Source organism: Sinocyclocheilus grahami, unplaced genomic scaffold, assembly GCF_001515645.1.
Source record: "Sinocyclocheilus grahami isolate Dianchi unplaced genomic scaffold, SAMN03320097.WGS_v1.1 scaffold356.1, whole genome shotgun sequence".
NCBI lineage: Eukaryota > Metazoa > Chordata > Actinopteri > Cypriniformes > Cyprinidae > Sinocyclocheilus > Sinocyclocheilus grahami.
In genome coordinates, this window is record NW_015505535.1 from 258,051 (window position 1) to 274,616 (window position 16,566).

Here is a 16,566-nt window from a genome sequence, read left to right on the forward strand (position 1 = left end):
TAAATATATATTTTTTATTTTATATAATATATTATATATATATATATATATATATATATATATATATGTGTGTGTGTGTGTATTACAATAAATAATATAGATTTTTATATAAAAATAATCCATTCATGTAAAAGTGTAAACTGAAGAAAATTCAGCTACTGAAACTTTTCATTATTTTAATGATTTATAATTGTTTTATAGAATATTTTTAATATAGGCTATTGCCACTCCTAGTTTCTGTAAACAAATTTGTCATTACGCAGAAGTCCCAGAAATATCTTCAGGGGCCTTCAAATATTGTTATTTTGACAATGGAGGGCCTTGGAGTGCTTAATTTGTATGTGACATTTTTTCCTGTATAACAGACCCTTTTCCATTTTTCTTTCCTGTTTTCCTTTCCAGGCACTGAGAATGTGGAATACAAAGGCAACTCATGGCATGATGAGTGTTTCACCTGCTATCAGTGTCAAAAGCCAATCGGCTCCAAAAGTTTCATAGCAAAGAACAACAACATCTACTGCAGCCTTTGCCACGAGAAGAAATTTGCCAAACAATGCGCTTGCTGTAAGAAGGTGAGAGATGTAGCAAAAATGTATGTATTTTTGTTCATTATTACTTTTAAAGTTGTAAGTTACTATATATTTTGTGAATACAAAACATGTTCTTTTCTAAAATAAAGACATTTTATGATAATAATGACCATCGCAAGTTGCCTCAGTCTATTGTTTCCACATGTTTTGGCCCTCTTCCTCCAGCCCATTGCCACAGGAGGTGTGAATTACCAGGACCAGCCGTGGCATTCTGAGTGCTTTGTGTGCTCCTCCTGCCGAAAGCCCCTGGCTGGCACCCGCTTCACCTCCCATGAGGAAAAGGTCTACTGTGTGGACTGCTACAAAAGCACTGTGGCCAAAAAATGCAGCAGCTGCCAGAATCCCATTACAGGTTTGAATCCACACACATATGCACTGATGTCCATTACTCTTTTTAAAAGTTCTGTACTTGACTTGAACTAAAGTGACAAATGAATCTGCCTTGTCTCATCCCACAGGATTTGGCAAGGCTACGAACGTAGTGAACTATGAGGGTGGCTCTTGGCATGATTACTGCTTTAACTGTAAGAAGTGCTCCCTTAACCTGGCCGAAAAGCGATTCGTCGCTCACAATGGAGACATATACTGCTCTGACTGCTCCAAGAAACTGTAAACGCCTGATGACCGTGGAGACACAGAAGAGTGAGATTACTCAAGAAAAATATCAGCATTCATTTGAATTTATACAAAAGTCCCACATAAATATGTTGAAGTATTTACAAAGGCTTCTGTTATGTTGGTTCTGGCTTCTTCATGAAGGGAGTTTGATATTTCCTGTGAGGAACATTACGTATACCTAGAGGCTTTGATGGGAAAATGTATCCTCTCTCTTTCCAACGCCTATTTGTCTCAGGAAACATAGTAAGACAGGATGAAAGATGGAGGTGTGTGTTAAGAAGGTGAAGCCTGTCGTTTGAGATGTATTACTGGTAAATTTGTGTTTCAAAATGAAGCTTTGGGTTGATCATTTTTAAAACTTTAACAGCTTGTTATCATGGACACTAAACTCTTCAGTACTATGTGTTTCTGTATCTTTTAGATTGCTTCCTTGGAATTTTATCATTTTTGTATAAAAACTCATACTGGAAAAAATTTAAATGTGTATGTCTTTCTCCTTACTAACACATTCTCCTTAATGCAATTAACATGACAATTATGTTATTTTAGTTGCCTTTGTATGATCTGAGAAAAAATAAAGTTGGGAGGCTGTCCTTTGCATTCTTTAAATGCTGTGTGTTGTGTATTTTTATTTATTATTTTTCTTCATAAAACAGCGACATCTAGAAAGAATAAAGTTGGGAGTCTGTAGTTTGTATTTGTTAAATACCGTGTGTTTTTTCATACAGCGACATCTAGTGGCACAATATAGCACAGATCCATTAAATGGCCCGTTCCAAATCAGGACCTGTAGTTTGGAGAATTTAGTCTCACAAAAGATGTTTTGATCATTTTTGAAAAACATACTGTAGAATTAAATGGTTATTGTATTGATTTTTATTATTATTATTATATTAGGATAAAGTGGGGATAAACCGCCCAGCCCCGTACTGTTTTTCCTAAAATAACCACTAGATAAAGTCAAGATACATTGTCGTTGTGTGGACTACGTTGACAAGAATGATGTAGAAGTATTCACCATGAAGCTTACACTTGTACCTGAGAGAAAAAACGGATTTCACAGTAAGAAAAAAACGTGTTTTAAAGCTTGTTGGTTTGTAGAACATCACAGTTATATATGATATGACTGTAGATAGGGAGTACGTGATAACTAAAACGTTTTAATAATCGCTCTAAGTCTATGAGAATAGAGGTGTTCATAATTCAACTATACCGATAATGACACAGGAGGACATCATTGGAATCACTTTCAAAACGGTAAAGTTTTTAGCCTACATTATATTTCACTTCATGAAGTTGGTGATTTCAGAGTAAAGTGAACAAAAATACTTCAAGTTGCACCCAGGGCCGCATTAAGACCTCACTGGGCCCTGGGGCTATGACTTACTGCAGGGCCCCCCATCACAATAATGATATATATATAGCTTAAAATAGGATTTTTATCCAATCAAAATTTTATCATAATTCTTGTTACCAATTCCAATATCACAAAATAAATAAAATACTAGCCTACGTAAAAACAAACTTGCTGAAGACAAGTAAACAGTCATGAATTACAATAGAACAAAGACCTACAAACACTTAAAGCACTGAATAAGAAATATTATATTGTATCAAATAAATAGACAACAAATACACCGAATAGTCTTCACTGCATAAATTCAATATACATTATTTTACAAAAGCGATTCGGTCAAGGACAGTGAGTGATTCTCTTTCTAATGTTTCATTTTCATTATTGACACAAATGGCAACAGCAGCTATATTAAGCTGCTTTGGAGGAATAGTTCACCCAGAAATTTAAGTTATGTTGTTGTTGTTCTAAACCTGAATGAGTTTCCTTCTGCTGTTGAATGCAAACGTATACTATATTTAGAACAATACTGGTAACCAAACAGTTTCTGTGCCCCATGACTTCCGGATGGAGAGACAAAACACTATTGGAGTCAACAGGGACCAGAAACTTCCTGGTGGTTACGAATATTCTTCAAAATATCTTCTTTTATGTTGAGGAGAACAAAAAAATCATACAGGTTCAGAACAACTTGAGTAAATAATATTATTTGTATTGTGAGTAAACTGATACTATAATATTTACATTTTTGGGTGAACTATATCCCTTTAAAATCTCATCATATAATGCCAGGATCTCATAATAGCCAACTAGTGCACATGCTTTGTCTTTAACTATTAACGTTCATTTAAGACACATATGACTGTGTTGACGAGGAGACAAGCGCATTTGCCTAAATGAATTCTGTCCCACTGCTTAATGTCCCTGAACAGTTTAATTAGTTTAACGCTGTGTTTTTATCTGCTCATGTGTCCGGTCCATTTGCGGTTCCACAACTCCCACTCCATCATCAGCTTTAGTAAAACAAACTAGTTTTGAATTTTAGTGACTAACTCATGTTTCCCCTCTCTCCTCATTTTTTTCTCTCACTATTTTTTTTTTAGAATAGTTGACATTTTTACTTATCGAAGATTGTTCTTTGCATGACCGTTTTCTAGATTACACCAGAGTGAAGTGAAGAGAGGTGAATAATAATAAATAAATATATAATAAATGCATTTGTTTGGTAAACCCAATTCAAATGTGACGTTTTAATCTCTAATGGTAATGCATGGAATTTACGGAAAACTCCACTAAATAATAGCGCTAAAAAGTGAGGGGCGTGGTGGGGCTTTGGCGATCTACTCCACAGCCAATCACGGGCCCCCTCCTTGCTCGGGCCCAATGGTTAATGCGGCCCTGGTTGCACCTGTTGTTTGCTAAGCATAACAGATACTGACTGATCGTATAGCTGCTTTATGAAGATGGTATGCGTATGTACACAGTCATTGGCTGTCAGTGTATGTCATCATGGCAAATCTGAATAAGATAATGATTGATGAGCTTAATGAATAACCCAAAAGTTCGCGGGGGACTTTTTAACATGAACACAAGATCTCTCTCATAGTCATTTCTTCACACCAACATACATGTTCAAAAACACTCTTAAATGAAGAAATTACCTATGTGGAAATTTGACAGTGGCAGATGCTGAATGCGGTGAGTAGCCTAATTCTGTTGTTTTAATTTGGATTTGGATTCTGTTACATCTGATATTTTTTGTGACTTCATAATGAAAAATGATTGAATAATTTACCTCACTTTTATTTTTGATAGATTCATTTATTAAAATTATCCATGAGTCAGAATATAATTCAACACTAAGAAAAAAAGCTAGAAAGCACTGGGACACAAAAGCTATAGGTATTTCTTTGTACCTCATTTTCCTGTACGTATTAGTAACGTAACATTAGTACACTTAAAAGTGCATATTAACACCAAAAGTTACATATTTATACCTTTTGAAAGGGTGACAGTTTTGTTCCTTTTTTTCTGAAAGAAGTACAATTTGCAATAAAGTGGGAAATTGTTTTAACCCTATGTTTGCAGTGGAGCTTGATACTGTCTTAAAATATATAATATAAAAGCAAAACCAATTTTATGCTTCATTTTTTTTAAAAATCTTTGTACTACGTTATATGTGTTATATTTCAAAGCACAATGCAATGTTTGCATATTATTATTTCTTGTCTTTTGTCAGGTGGAGAATGGAAAAACGCAATAAACTGGTTCCGGCCTTATTCATCTTCCTCATTCGATGTATAATAGCATCGAAGGATGAAGGTATTATTGTTGTGCAAAATATATTAACGTTTACAAATTATAACATACATTTCTAAACTGGGACAACTGAGTTACTTAATACATATTTAACCTTTGTTTGTTTGATATATGAAAATTTGACAGAAGTGTTTATGTGCTAAAATGTGTTTTACAAATTAATTTTTCTACACCTGAGGGTCAGTACATGCTGCCAGTTTGTGGGGGAAGAAGATAGATTTCATGCAGAAGGACTGTAGTTTCTGGTTGCTGAAAAATGAACACAAAATTCCTTCCTTGAATGAGCTCAGTGTGTGTGTGAACATAAAGAGGAAGCTCAGCAATTCATACTGGACCGCGTTCACATACCTGCACCCTAATAAGACACGCATAGAGCTTGGGCTGAAGGGATTTGGAACAGAACTCCATATCATAATGTTTGGGAGAGTCTGGACCAAATCTTCAGTGGTGTCCTTGGACAACTGGCATTCAATTTGCATGACCTGGTCCAACTCCATGACTGAACCAAAAGTCTATGTCAATGGAACCAAAGTAGAATTAAAACCACAGTCTAAAGGAACGGCTCTGGAGCCTTACTGCTGTAGCGTGGCTGCCGGTGGCAGTCTGACTTTAGCTGTGGCCCACAATTTTGTGAAGAACAAGATAAGCATCGAGACGGGCACTGAACTGAAGGGCAGCTTAAGTCTATTCAGGGTGTGGGAACGAGTACGCAACGCTCAAGACATATCCAGGATGGCCTGCACTGATGGGGATATTCTGCATTGGGAGAAACGAATCTGGAACAAAGCCCAGGACTGTAAGCCTATACAAGACATTACGCAAAAGTGCGGTAAGTGACAGAAATATACACACAAAAAATTGTTAACAATGCCAATGTATATGGCCATTTTTTAACAAATAGAATACAAAAAATCGTTTTAAAAATGTTTTTGTATTATTTTCTATTTATTATAAGGTTTTCAATTTTCACAAACATATCAACATAGATAGAATTTAAAAACCAGATTTGTGTGACTTTTTGTTATTTTTGATAATGAACTGTAAATAAACATAAAAAGTAAATGGACAAGGAATACATATACGTATAGCTAGAGATGTCACTCAGTAGGCTAGTTACTACTGTAGTTAGTTTAGAATTAAATGTTGGTTTATAGTTATTAATAAACTTACATTTACCATAAATGTAAAAAACACGGCCCTCTGAAATGCTTTATTTTGATTGGTCCATAACAATGACCACTCTTCAAATGGCATTCATGTTTCTCGTATCACGCCACCACAGACTCACATTCATACAAACACAAATTGCTTCTTAGTTATCTACTGTATTGCAAATTATATTAGTTAACTTCAGTATTAATATTGTTGTAATATTGTAGCAGTGTTCGTCTTGTTGTTCGTCGTCATACTGAGAGAAAAGCAGGTCCGGCCACTGCAGTGCTCGTATGATGTGGGCGTAGGCTATTGTGATACTGTAAGATTGTTGCCATAATGATTAAGAAAACCAAATCGACCATGAATCCTTTAAAGCGGTAACCTCCGGGGAATCAGCGCTTGTAAAAACAAAGAACCCGCAGGCTAATTTATTTGTCTATATCTGTATATCTGTGGGCACCGGTGCCACAAATCATCATCTGTTTAGAGAGCCGAAGTACAACCAAACAATGTTCTTCCCTAAAACTAATGCAATTTCATTTTTAATCGCTAGAGGGCCAAAAGGTACATATGAAGTCCAATTATTAGGGGTCATATGACGTTGAACATTATGTTGTGTATTTGGTGTAATGCAATGTGTTTATGCAGTTTAAGGTTAAAAAACACATTATTTTCCACATAATGAATGTCATTGTTGCTCCTCTATGCCCCGCCTTTCTGAAATGCGTCGATTTTTACAAAGCTCATCGTTCTGAAAAGCGAGGTGTGCTCTGATTGGCCAGCTATCCAGTGCGTTGTGATTGGCTGAATACCTCAAGCGTGTGACGGAAATGTTACGATCTTACCATACTGTGATGCCCTGTGTCCCTGCGCGACAAGACAAAAACAATAAAACCCATTACAAACGAGGCATTTGTTGCATCCAGTGGGGACATAATTACTGATTATAATAACTTATACTGTCTTTTTACGCGTTGCGCTGCGTTGCGTATCGTGCTGCGTAAACATAAAACATAAAAAAAGTGCTACTCTATTCTTTAAATATAAAAAACTTACTTACAGGCTGTGAGTCAGAAGCGCCAGACTGTCCTTGCAAAGTTGGAATTGCCCCACTTTATAGAAACAAACACCGGCATTGTAGGCTACTCTCACAGGAAATAGTCCTCATCCTCCTCAAAATGTGCTGCACACATCTGAATATTTGGGTCGAACTGTTCTGGAACAGTGTTGTAAATACAACTTAACCACTGATTTCTAGTTGTGTCCTCTTTTGGAAAGCCAAACAAAGTAGTTTCGCTTTCACAACGAAACACACAGCATCTCCACAACATGGCGGCGGCGGCAACAATACTACAGTGAGAATCAAAGTTACGCCTTCTTTCTTTGCGTGAACATTTGGGCGGTGTTATGCAAATCGTCCCACATCGTGACGTAGGTATGTGGGGCATGTTAGAATGAGCCGTTTTAGGAGGGCGTGGTTGACTCTTAACTTTTATAAAGAATATCTCTTTGGATTTGAGACTTTAGTCTTTGCAACTTTACAGATCTTCTTTATGCACAAAGAGCTTGTAACACGCCAAAGAGAAAGGAAAAATTTTAAATCGCATCATATGACCCCTTTAACTGTAAAGGAAATACAGTCAACCGATCATTATCGCTAATTAAATACTATCAAGCTAATAATGAGGGCCGATATTTACTTATCTATCCTCTATATTGGACCCTTTTATATCTGACACAATGTCCTCTTGTTCCAGACTGGCCTTTTTATGAAGTAAAATTAGTGCTTATCATCATTCGTGAAGACGGAAACAAAACAAACATTTACGATGCCCCAGAAGTTGCTCATCAGTGGGTGCGCTATAGAAAACACACTTTGAATTTTTACTGCTGTTAGTACCAAGACAAAATGTCAATAATATTTGTAGCCTATATCTTTCCTCTCTCCAAGTTGACACAAGCATTAGAAGAATGGCCGACACATGTATATTTGCATAAAGTGAAAGTGTTTCCTATAGGAAGGTAAGACCTTGTAATATCTTTCTAAATATAGCCTAGTACAAAGGCCAGAATCCAAATTTACTCATGTTGTCTTTCAACAGCGCTCTTACACGCTCCAGTGGAAGTGCAAAGGTGCGTCAGTGGCAATAAAGAAACAGTTCACCCAAAAATAAAAATATGCACAAAATGTACTCGCCTTCAGGTCATCCACGATGAGTTTGTTTCTTCATCAGAACAGATTTTGTGAAATTTAGGATTACATCACAGCATGTCTTATGAAGTCAAAAGCTGCATGTTTACAAGAAACAAATCTATCATTAAGACATTTTTCAAGCTATTGCTTCCAGCTAAAATAAAATATCAACAGGGAATGGATTTTTTCACTGGAGGAAACGTTATTATGGATTTTGGCTAAAGAAATAATTTACAGTTAAAATGTCTAAATCATGATTCCTACAAACACATAGCATTCAACTTCACAAGACATTAACTGATGGACTGGAGTTGTGTAGGTTACTAGTGGATTAATGTAATGTTTTTATTTTATTTTGTATTATTTTATTAACTGAATTATTCTGATGGCACCCATTCACTGCAGACGATCCGGTGAGCATGTGATGTAATGCTAAATTTTTCCAAATCTGTTCTGATGACATTCAACAAATTTTCATTTTTGGGTGAGCTATACCTTTTAGACTATTTGTATGTAAAATTAAAAATCATCAAACACGCTCATCAGACTAACAAGATAAATATCTCTTTGCAGGGGGGAACCATGCAACTGTTTGACACCAGTCCTGAACTCAGCCAGTGATAATCTCTTCTCAATTGCTTCTTATCTCCATTCTAAAAGAACTGTCACAATCTGCAAGAGCTTGCTTTTCATTCATTAGTTTTGGCATATTTATTTACCTTTCAGGGAGAAAAAAACATGCATCATTACTGATAAATGAAAAAATTACAATTAAACGTTTGAGAAATGTTTGATAATGTCATCCTTATATCTCTTTGTAGGTTTGATTGCTTGGCTCACCTGAATGTGAATCCTAATGCTGATGTAGGACAAATGCAGGATGAATTCACTGAGATACTCGCCAAGCGTTACAAAATTGACCACTATGAAATAAAAACAGATGCTAACTTTATCTTCATATATCCTCTTGGTTTTTAATCTTTAGATGATCTCTTGCCGGACCCAGACACAAACCCACCCTTAACCGCGACTGAGTCTCTGCCTCGTACAACTGAAACACGAACAACCACAATTCCTCAGCTGACGTCTACAACTACTGAAATTATTACTACTGCAAAAACAACAGGCACAACACCCAATCAAGTGGCAATAACAACAGAAGTTGTTTCATCCTCAACGGAAACAAAAAAAAGTCTGTACAGCAACTATATGTATTTGTTTCTCTCTTATGGACTGTAACATGCATAGGCCTATGTGCAATTTTAGATTAACTCAGGATTCTTTGAATGTTTATCTCTTCATTTTTTCAACAGTCACTACATCCACACCATTCATGGAAACAACCCTGGCAGGAAGTTCCACGACTTTTTTATCCTCCACAAGAAGTCTTACATTAAATACAGCCGCATGCTCTTCTACTATTTCAACTGAAGGAAACATATCAGGTCAAGAATAACCTTTTTGTTTTCTGTTATAAAACCATGTTCTTCAATCTCATGTGCAGTTAGTGATTTTACAAAGTATGGAATATTTAACAATGTCTAATTGTATTAAATATAGAAAGTTATTTCAGTGTCAATGTCAATGTGACTATCAATGGCTCTGGTGACCCTGAGAACATAATTACAACCTGGGTAAGATATTAAACCAAGAGAACCTAAATTCATCCAAATATGTTGCATGTCAAACTGGAAATAAGTATCACATCTCAGCATCACATCACAGTTGTTTTATCATCACTGCAGCTTCATGAAACTCTTTCAAGTAAAGGGATACATGTTTTGCACTTCAAACTCTTGACTTCCTCAACACATGCACGAAAACGAAGGTTAGTCAGTCTTGTTGTTATTGCAGAGAACAGACCAAATCCCAAGACACACTATAGAATTTTTTTAACATGTCTGATTTGCATTTGCAGTGTGGTAACAAAAACATTCAAAGTGGATAGAAAGGTAAAAACTTCCAAATGTTAACAGCAATTTTCAAAAAAAAAAAGAAATGTCGTTTTCACGTTTGTTTTAGAAATGTGAACTAAATTAGAAATTGAAAATGTTTCTCTATATTAGATACACAAAAATATTGTTTTGTTCTTGTTTATTTGTCTTGCAGCGGTCTCTGCTTTCAGTAACCAGGTGAGATGATCATTACAAGACAGCAGTTGAAGAAAAGTTAACAATGGTGAACAATAATTGTTGTGAACATACAATGTGTTTTAATGGGGTTATCTGATATGGCTTGTTCCCAGCCATAGCTGTGGCTTTCATGCCCAGGTAACAACTTCTTCAGACATCAGAGAGACAGAAAAATGGATTCATGGGCTTCTGGAGAAACAATACACCAATGGAGCAGTACTCTTATATGCCCAACCTGAGGACATTTTAATATCTTATATCGGTATGTGATACATCTGAAGAAAAATAAAATCAGATGATGAGAGAATCAGACTATGATACATTTTCAGTACTACATACCTGTTTCATTATAATATGGACAGAAACTGGAGAATTATTAAAACAAAATATATATAATAAATTGAATTCTATAACCATACACAAAGCTGTCTGAATGTATCTCTCTTCTTATTTAAAAACAGGGCCCTGTCCTGAGCACAACCATCACACCAGGCAAGGGCTTTTCAATTGGCCCCAAATTAGGGTTCAGCACAACATCTCACTTTCCTGTGTGGGAAACCCTGAAAAGATAGCCTATAGGCAATGGTAAGAGCCTCCTAAAAATATTAATTTCAACCTAAATAGAATTGAAGTTAGAAATTGCTTCATAGTTTTTTTTAAAGAAATCTATTATATATTTTAAATATTTTTGAAATATGCAGCATGATACAGTCTCAAACCAACCCCAAAAAAAACCTTGACTAAATGGTAAAGTATGTAATTTCTGTATGACTAACAGCGTCAGACATAAATGCAAAAATAATTCATGCCATTCGCAACTAACTAATCAATATTCTAAGAACATTGCCAATGCTCCTGTTAAGTCATGAAACAATATGTTCAAAAGCTTTAATAATGATTTCCCTTGCTTTTACAAACATTGTTTATGGAAAACTTTAGAGAGAACATTCCATTTTCTCAAACATCTTTAAAATTTTCCAGGAACAGTTTGAACCAACGTCTCAAACAGCCAATTGCAATTATGTTTGGTGCCACTAGTGGCATGGAAATTACCCACTTCATCTTTAATCAAAATATAATGATTGCATGAAATCATTTAACATTTCCACTTCTGTTATACATAATGAGACATTGATGGACAGCCTGTAAATCTGCCTATACATCTTTTGACACTCCACTGGGTTATTGTTCACTAACTCTAAAAAGAGGAAGCTGTCTGATATAATATTTGAAGGGGCTGCTGTAAACCAATCAATCACATGTATGTACCATATAGTAGTATTATTAATGTCAAAACTGTTTGTATGATCGATTTCAATCTCTTGTGTTTCCATAATGTTCCAGTCATTCAAGGTTTATTTACAGCCATAAAATGGATGAGCAGGTTTTAAACCTGAACTTGAACAGCATTATATAATGTTGTGTATCTTGGAGTCAAGCAGCTCTGAACAATTTGCAATAGTATAGTAATAATAATTCATGGTTTGATAGGTTTATTGACTGTGACAGTCTCACCCTTCTCTCCCAACAGTTTTCTAGGTGCAAATTCTAACAATGCTCTTTGGAAATCTCCAGACCTGGGGCAATGCCAGGTTGGGGGGGGGGGGGGGGGGAGTGATCCAAATAATTCATGGTTTGATAAGTTTATTGATTGTGACCTTCTCACCCTTCTCGCCAAACAGTCTTCTGGATGCAAACGTTGGAGCTCTTTGGAAATCTCCAGACCTGGGGCAATGCCAGGTTGTGGCCAACAGTGTGTCAGACCTGGAGGACATTACAGTCACTAATGGTGAACATTAGATACACAAGCTTCCTGTTAAAGGAATAGCTCACCCAGAAATGGAAATTGCTGAAAATGTACTCACCCTCGGGCCATCCAATATGTAGATGAGTTTGTTTCTTCATCGGAACAGATTTGGAAAAATGTAGCATTCATCACTTGCTCACCAATGGATCATCTGCAGTGAATGGGTGCCCAAACAGTCCAAACAGCTGACAAAAACATCACAGTAATCCACAAATTACCACACAATCCATCAATTAACATCTTGTGACACACAAAGAAGACCCACTGGTTATGTAATGCTAAATTTCTCCAAATCTCTACACATCTTGGATGGCCTGAGAGTGAGGAAATTTTCAGCATTTCAGATGTTATTTGTTTCCTTTAAAGTAAACAGAAATTAACTGAATTTACACAAGTGGATAGGAATCTGTTTTAACACATTAGCCTCTGTATGATACAAATATTTATATGGGCGCATCGTAAAATCCCTATGCATTTTTCCTATTAGACAATGCAGAAGATATTCTGATCATGATTGAGGACTTGATACATGAGAACAAAAATCTGGATGAGTATGAGCTCTCAACGGTACTGGATAAACTAGCCGATGTGATTAACGTTAGCGTGATCACGCCTCTGCTGGGAGAGGTCATCATCAACATCACATCTGACATCCTGGAGTCTGACAGCAACCTTCTGCCTTTCACCAACAGGTGTGTGTGTGTGTGTGACTCTGAGTGTCAATTTAACATATTTGCTTGATTTTTATTAAACAATAAAAGTAATAAAAATCAAACAAATATAGGAAATGATTTTTAATTTATGTGGTTAACAGTGAAATATATTGTGTGTAAATATATATTAAATTAGGTCTGCTGTTGATGTGCGGGTTTTACAGGCAGATTCCTGTAAAAAAAAAATTTACAGGCTTTCCATGTAAACAAAACATCCCTCCCTGTGTTTGTATAGTATTTTGAACATCACAGAGTCTGTCGGAGACCAGATGTTAGGGTTCAATGGGGAGTCAGTCAGCTTAACAGCTCCTGCCTTAGCAATATCAGTGGTCAATATTGACCAAGGAAATTTTCACAACCTTACCTTTGGAGTCTCTTCCACTAACAAAGGCTTAAACCCTGAGGTGAGTGCACAGCACCTTCATGAAACTAGTGGAACTTTAATTTTATATACTCCTTTTCAAAGGTTTGGGGATAGACTTTATAATATAACATAATATAATATAATAATATACAATTTATTATTTATGTAATCATTTTTATGATAATTTATAATTTAATTTATAATATTTTTTTTATAATTTATGTAATAAATTAAGCATCATCAAGTATTGATCACTGAATGTTTCAGACAAAATTTGGCCAGCAAGTTTGGATTTCTGTTTTATATTTTTTCGCCCTAAGAAAGTATAATGTAATGAATCATATAAATCATCACACAATGATCAAATGCTTTTCTTCTATAGATTTATATCAACCAGGAGCCTTTTGATGGTACAGTGGCCTTCGTTTCTCTGCCCTCTGAAATACAAGAGCGATTCCCCATTGTGAACAACACCAGCCCCCGTGTTCAGTTTCAGTTTTATGGAGTTCCGACTCTCTTTCAAACAAGGGTGACTTCATCTTTGTTAGTTGCAGATGTTCATGTTACAGTTTGTCTATCTCACTGTTAGATTATTTTGACACAATATATTTGTGAGTTTGTCTCAGAATGACCCAGATGGGAAAAGACTGAACACTTACGTGGTGTCTGCTAGTGTAACTAATGCCACAGGACGCATTGAAAACCTAAAAGAATATATTGCTGTCACTCTGCACCATCTAACAACTAAGAAAGTGAGCACTGTAGTTCTTAGTAATGTCCAGGAAAAATTAAAAAACACTGGCAGAACACTGGCAATTTTTAAATTGTCTTTACCTTTAACAGAAAGACCAGGATGTCCAGTGTGTCTACTGGGATTTCAATAAGAATGGCAAGTCACTTGGACTACATGAACACATTTTTCTTCTTCTTCTCACATTCTACATCTCATGTGTGGTTTGGTTTGTGCATGTACTGTTTTAGATGGATATGGCGGATGGAATCCAAAGGGGTGCTGGACGTATAATAGCAGCAGTGATTACACAACCTGTCTGTGTGACCACATGACCCACTTTGGAGTGCTGCTGGTATGACACGATTCTGTGTTTGATACTCAATTACAGTTACTTATACATTTACATTTACATTTAGTCATTTAGCAGATGCTTTTATCCAAAGGTGGAATTTTTTTTTGTTATATAATAAATAAAAAGAAAACAGATAGAATGGAAAAAGAATAGAGCAAGCTAGTGTTAGAGGCCTTTTTTGCTTTTGTTAATGGTATAATAAATAAAAAGAAAACAAATAGATAGAATACAAAAGAATAGAGAAGCTAGTATATATGCATTGGATATTTTGGCCTCAATAATATGTATTAAGCCATGGTTTTATTTTATTTTTTAATTTAAGGATGTGTCCAGAACTCCCATTGATGAGAAGAATGAGCAAATCCTCACTCTTATTACATACATGGGCTGTGGTGTGTCTTCATGCTTTCTTGGGATCACAGTGCTAACATACACCCTTTTAGAGTAAGATCTAATTTATAATTGATGTTTATATATGGCAATGCAGCGTACTTGTAATACATCTGTTCAAAATTTACAAGAAAATGTAAATTGTATAAATAATTTTTCATGTTATGTTGCTTTGCCATTAACTTTGATGCTTTGCATCTTAATAGGAAGTTAAGAAGAGACTACCCATCCAAAATTCTGTTGAATCTGTCTCTTGCGTTACTGGGACTGAACCTTGTGTTCCTGCTGAACTCCTGGATTTCTTCTTTTGGCATCTATGGCCTGTGCATTGCTGTGGCGGTGACCTTACACTATTTCCTACTGGCTTCCTTTACCTGGATGGGCTTAGGGGCTGTGAATATGTACTTTGCTTTGGTTAAAGTTTTCAATGTGTATGTGCCCTCATACATCTTGAAATTCTGCCTGCTTGGCTGGGGTGAGACATTTAAGATCATTTAGACATTTAGAGACAGATTTATGTTTTCAATTCATTCATTTATCTCCATTTAACATCCATTATGTCTTTGTACAGGGATTCCACTTATTATATGTGGCTTGGTGGTGGCTATAAAGAGAGATGCATATGGCATGGACACCATGAGTGATTCTCAAATGACACTGGATGATTCGGAAATGTTGTTAGTGAAGTTGGATGATTGATTTTTCATGAAAATCGTGACAGAACAGCACTACAGATAAGAAATAACTTTGTTACCATCATGTCAAATGAAAGTGAATTATCTTTTTCAGTTGCTGGGTGCAAAATGATGTGGTTTTCTACATGTCAGTAGTGAGCTACATAGCCTTCATACTGCTGTGCAATGGCTCCATCTTCTTAGTGGTTCTGATCCAGATCCGAAACATGCAAGTCAATCAACCGGCCGGCACCCGAAATGGAATCTTGAAAGACCTGCGGGCTGTGGCGAGCCTTACCTTCTTATTGGGTCTCACCTGGTCTGTGGCTTTTCTCGCTTGGGGTCCTGTTAAAGTGTTCCTCCTCTACCTGTTCTCCATACTGAACAGTCTTCAAGGTGAGAAAGAGCACATACAATTAATTTAGATTCAGTTTTAGCATCCAATCCATTAATATGTTGTGATTTGTTCCAGGTTTCTTTATTTTTGTGTTCCATTGTCTCATGAAGGAAAACGTACGCAAGCAATGGAGAATACATTTATGTTGTGGAGCTTTCAAGCTGCAGGAATACTCTGGTAAAGCACAAATTTCTTTCTTGCAACCTTAACAATCTTGGAAAACCCAAATGCTAACTTCTTGATTGTTTTCAGAATGGAGCCAAACTGCAACTGTGGTTCCCAAACACAAACCCAATCCACCAAATATGTTTCCTTTCATGGCATCTGTGAGATCCATCAAGTCTAATTCAACTCAGAGCTCAACGGTTTCCTTAGAGTCCAGTCAACATCAAATGACTATCACAAGACCCGACCTTGGTAAGACATTACCAATATGATAAATTGTTAATGCTATAAGGTTCAAATCTTTTATGTTTTCTTGTTTTAACTTTTCCTGTGATAGGATTTGTATATGAAAACAGTTTGGTAATACCAAGAGCCAGAACAGGATAGATGGTTCTTCCATATGATACATCTCCTGCCACAGCAAGTGGGCTTGAGTTTCCTTCAAGGCCATGGAAGAATGGATTTGACACAGATATCTACCCAACATAACTTGACTGTTTTTGTTTGTTGCTCTGTACTGAAGCACACATTTTTCTGGTAACTTTCCATTTTAAAATGCCACTCTTAAAAAATGAGTGAATAAACATGTAGAAAACTGATTCCTCAGAT

The 16,566-nt window shown here is 36.1% G+C and overlaps 3 protein-coding genes across 4 annotated transcripts in view; all 3 read left to right on the forward strand.

Annotated features, from left to right (window-relative positions):
* The window catches only part of fhl1b (four and a half LIM domains 1b), a 9,332-nt gene extending 7,579 nt beyond the window's left edge, over positions 1-1,753 (forward strand). For both annotated transcript variants that reach the window (XM_016229671.1, XM_016229670.1), the window contains 3 exons: positions 403-572; positions 756-942; positions 1,049-1,753. In XM_016229671.1, the coding sequence (XP_016085157.1) occupies positions 403-572; positions 756-942; positions 1,049-1,203 (512 nt within the window). In that variant the 3' untranslated portion in view covers positions 1,204-1,753. The remainder of the gene's footprint in view (positions 1-402; positions 573-755; positions 943-1,048) is intronic.
* A 6,355-nt stretch (positions 1,754-8,108) lies between these two features.
* LOC107548822 (adhesion G-protein coupled receptor G4-like) lies at positions 8,109-15,219 on the forward strand. Its single transcript, XM_016229644.1, has 19 exons — positions 8,109-8,169; positions 8,804-8,847; positions 9,052-9,422; positions 9,544-9,675; positions 9,791-9,864; positions 9,976-10,058; positions 10,149-10,182; positions 10,340-10,362; positions 10,476-10,624; positions 10,824-10,947; positions 12,045-12,151; positions 12,657-12,861; positions 13,118-13,286; positions 13,629-13,789; positions 13,893-13,998; positions 14,099-14,135; positions 14,228-14,331; positions 14,654-14,775; positions 14,928-15,219. The coding sequence occupies exons 4-19, from the start codon at positions 9,564-9,566 to the stop codon at positions 15,217-15,219; spliced, it is 1,902 nt and encodes a 633-aa protein (XP_016085130.1). The 5' UTR covers positions 8,109-8,169; positions 8,804-8,847; positions 9,052-9,422; positions 9,544-9,563.
* A 403-nt stretch (positions 15,220-15,622) lies between these two features.
* Positions 15,623-16,479, forward strand: LOC107548823 (G-protein coupled receptor 126-like). Its single transcript, XM_016229645.1, has 4 exons — positions 15,623-15,791; positions 15,868-15,969; positions 16,045-16,209; positions 16,295-16,479. The coding sequence occupies exons 1-4, from the start codon at positions 15,623-15,625 to the stop codon at positions 16,342-16,344; spliced, it is 486 nt and encodes a 161-aa protein (XP_016085131.1). The 3' UTR covers positions 16,345-16,479.
* The last annotated feature ends 87 nt before the right edge of the window (positions 16,480-16,566 follow it).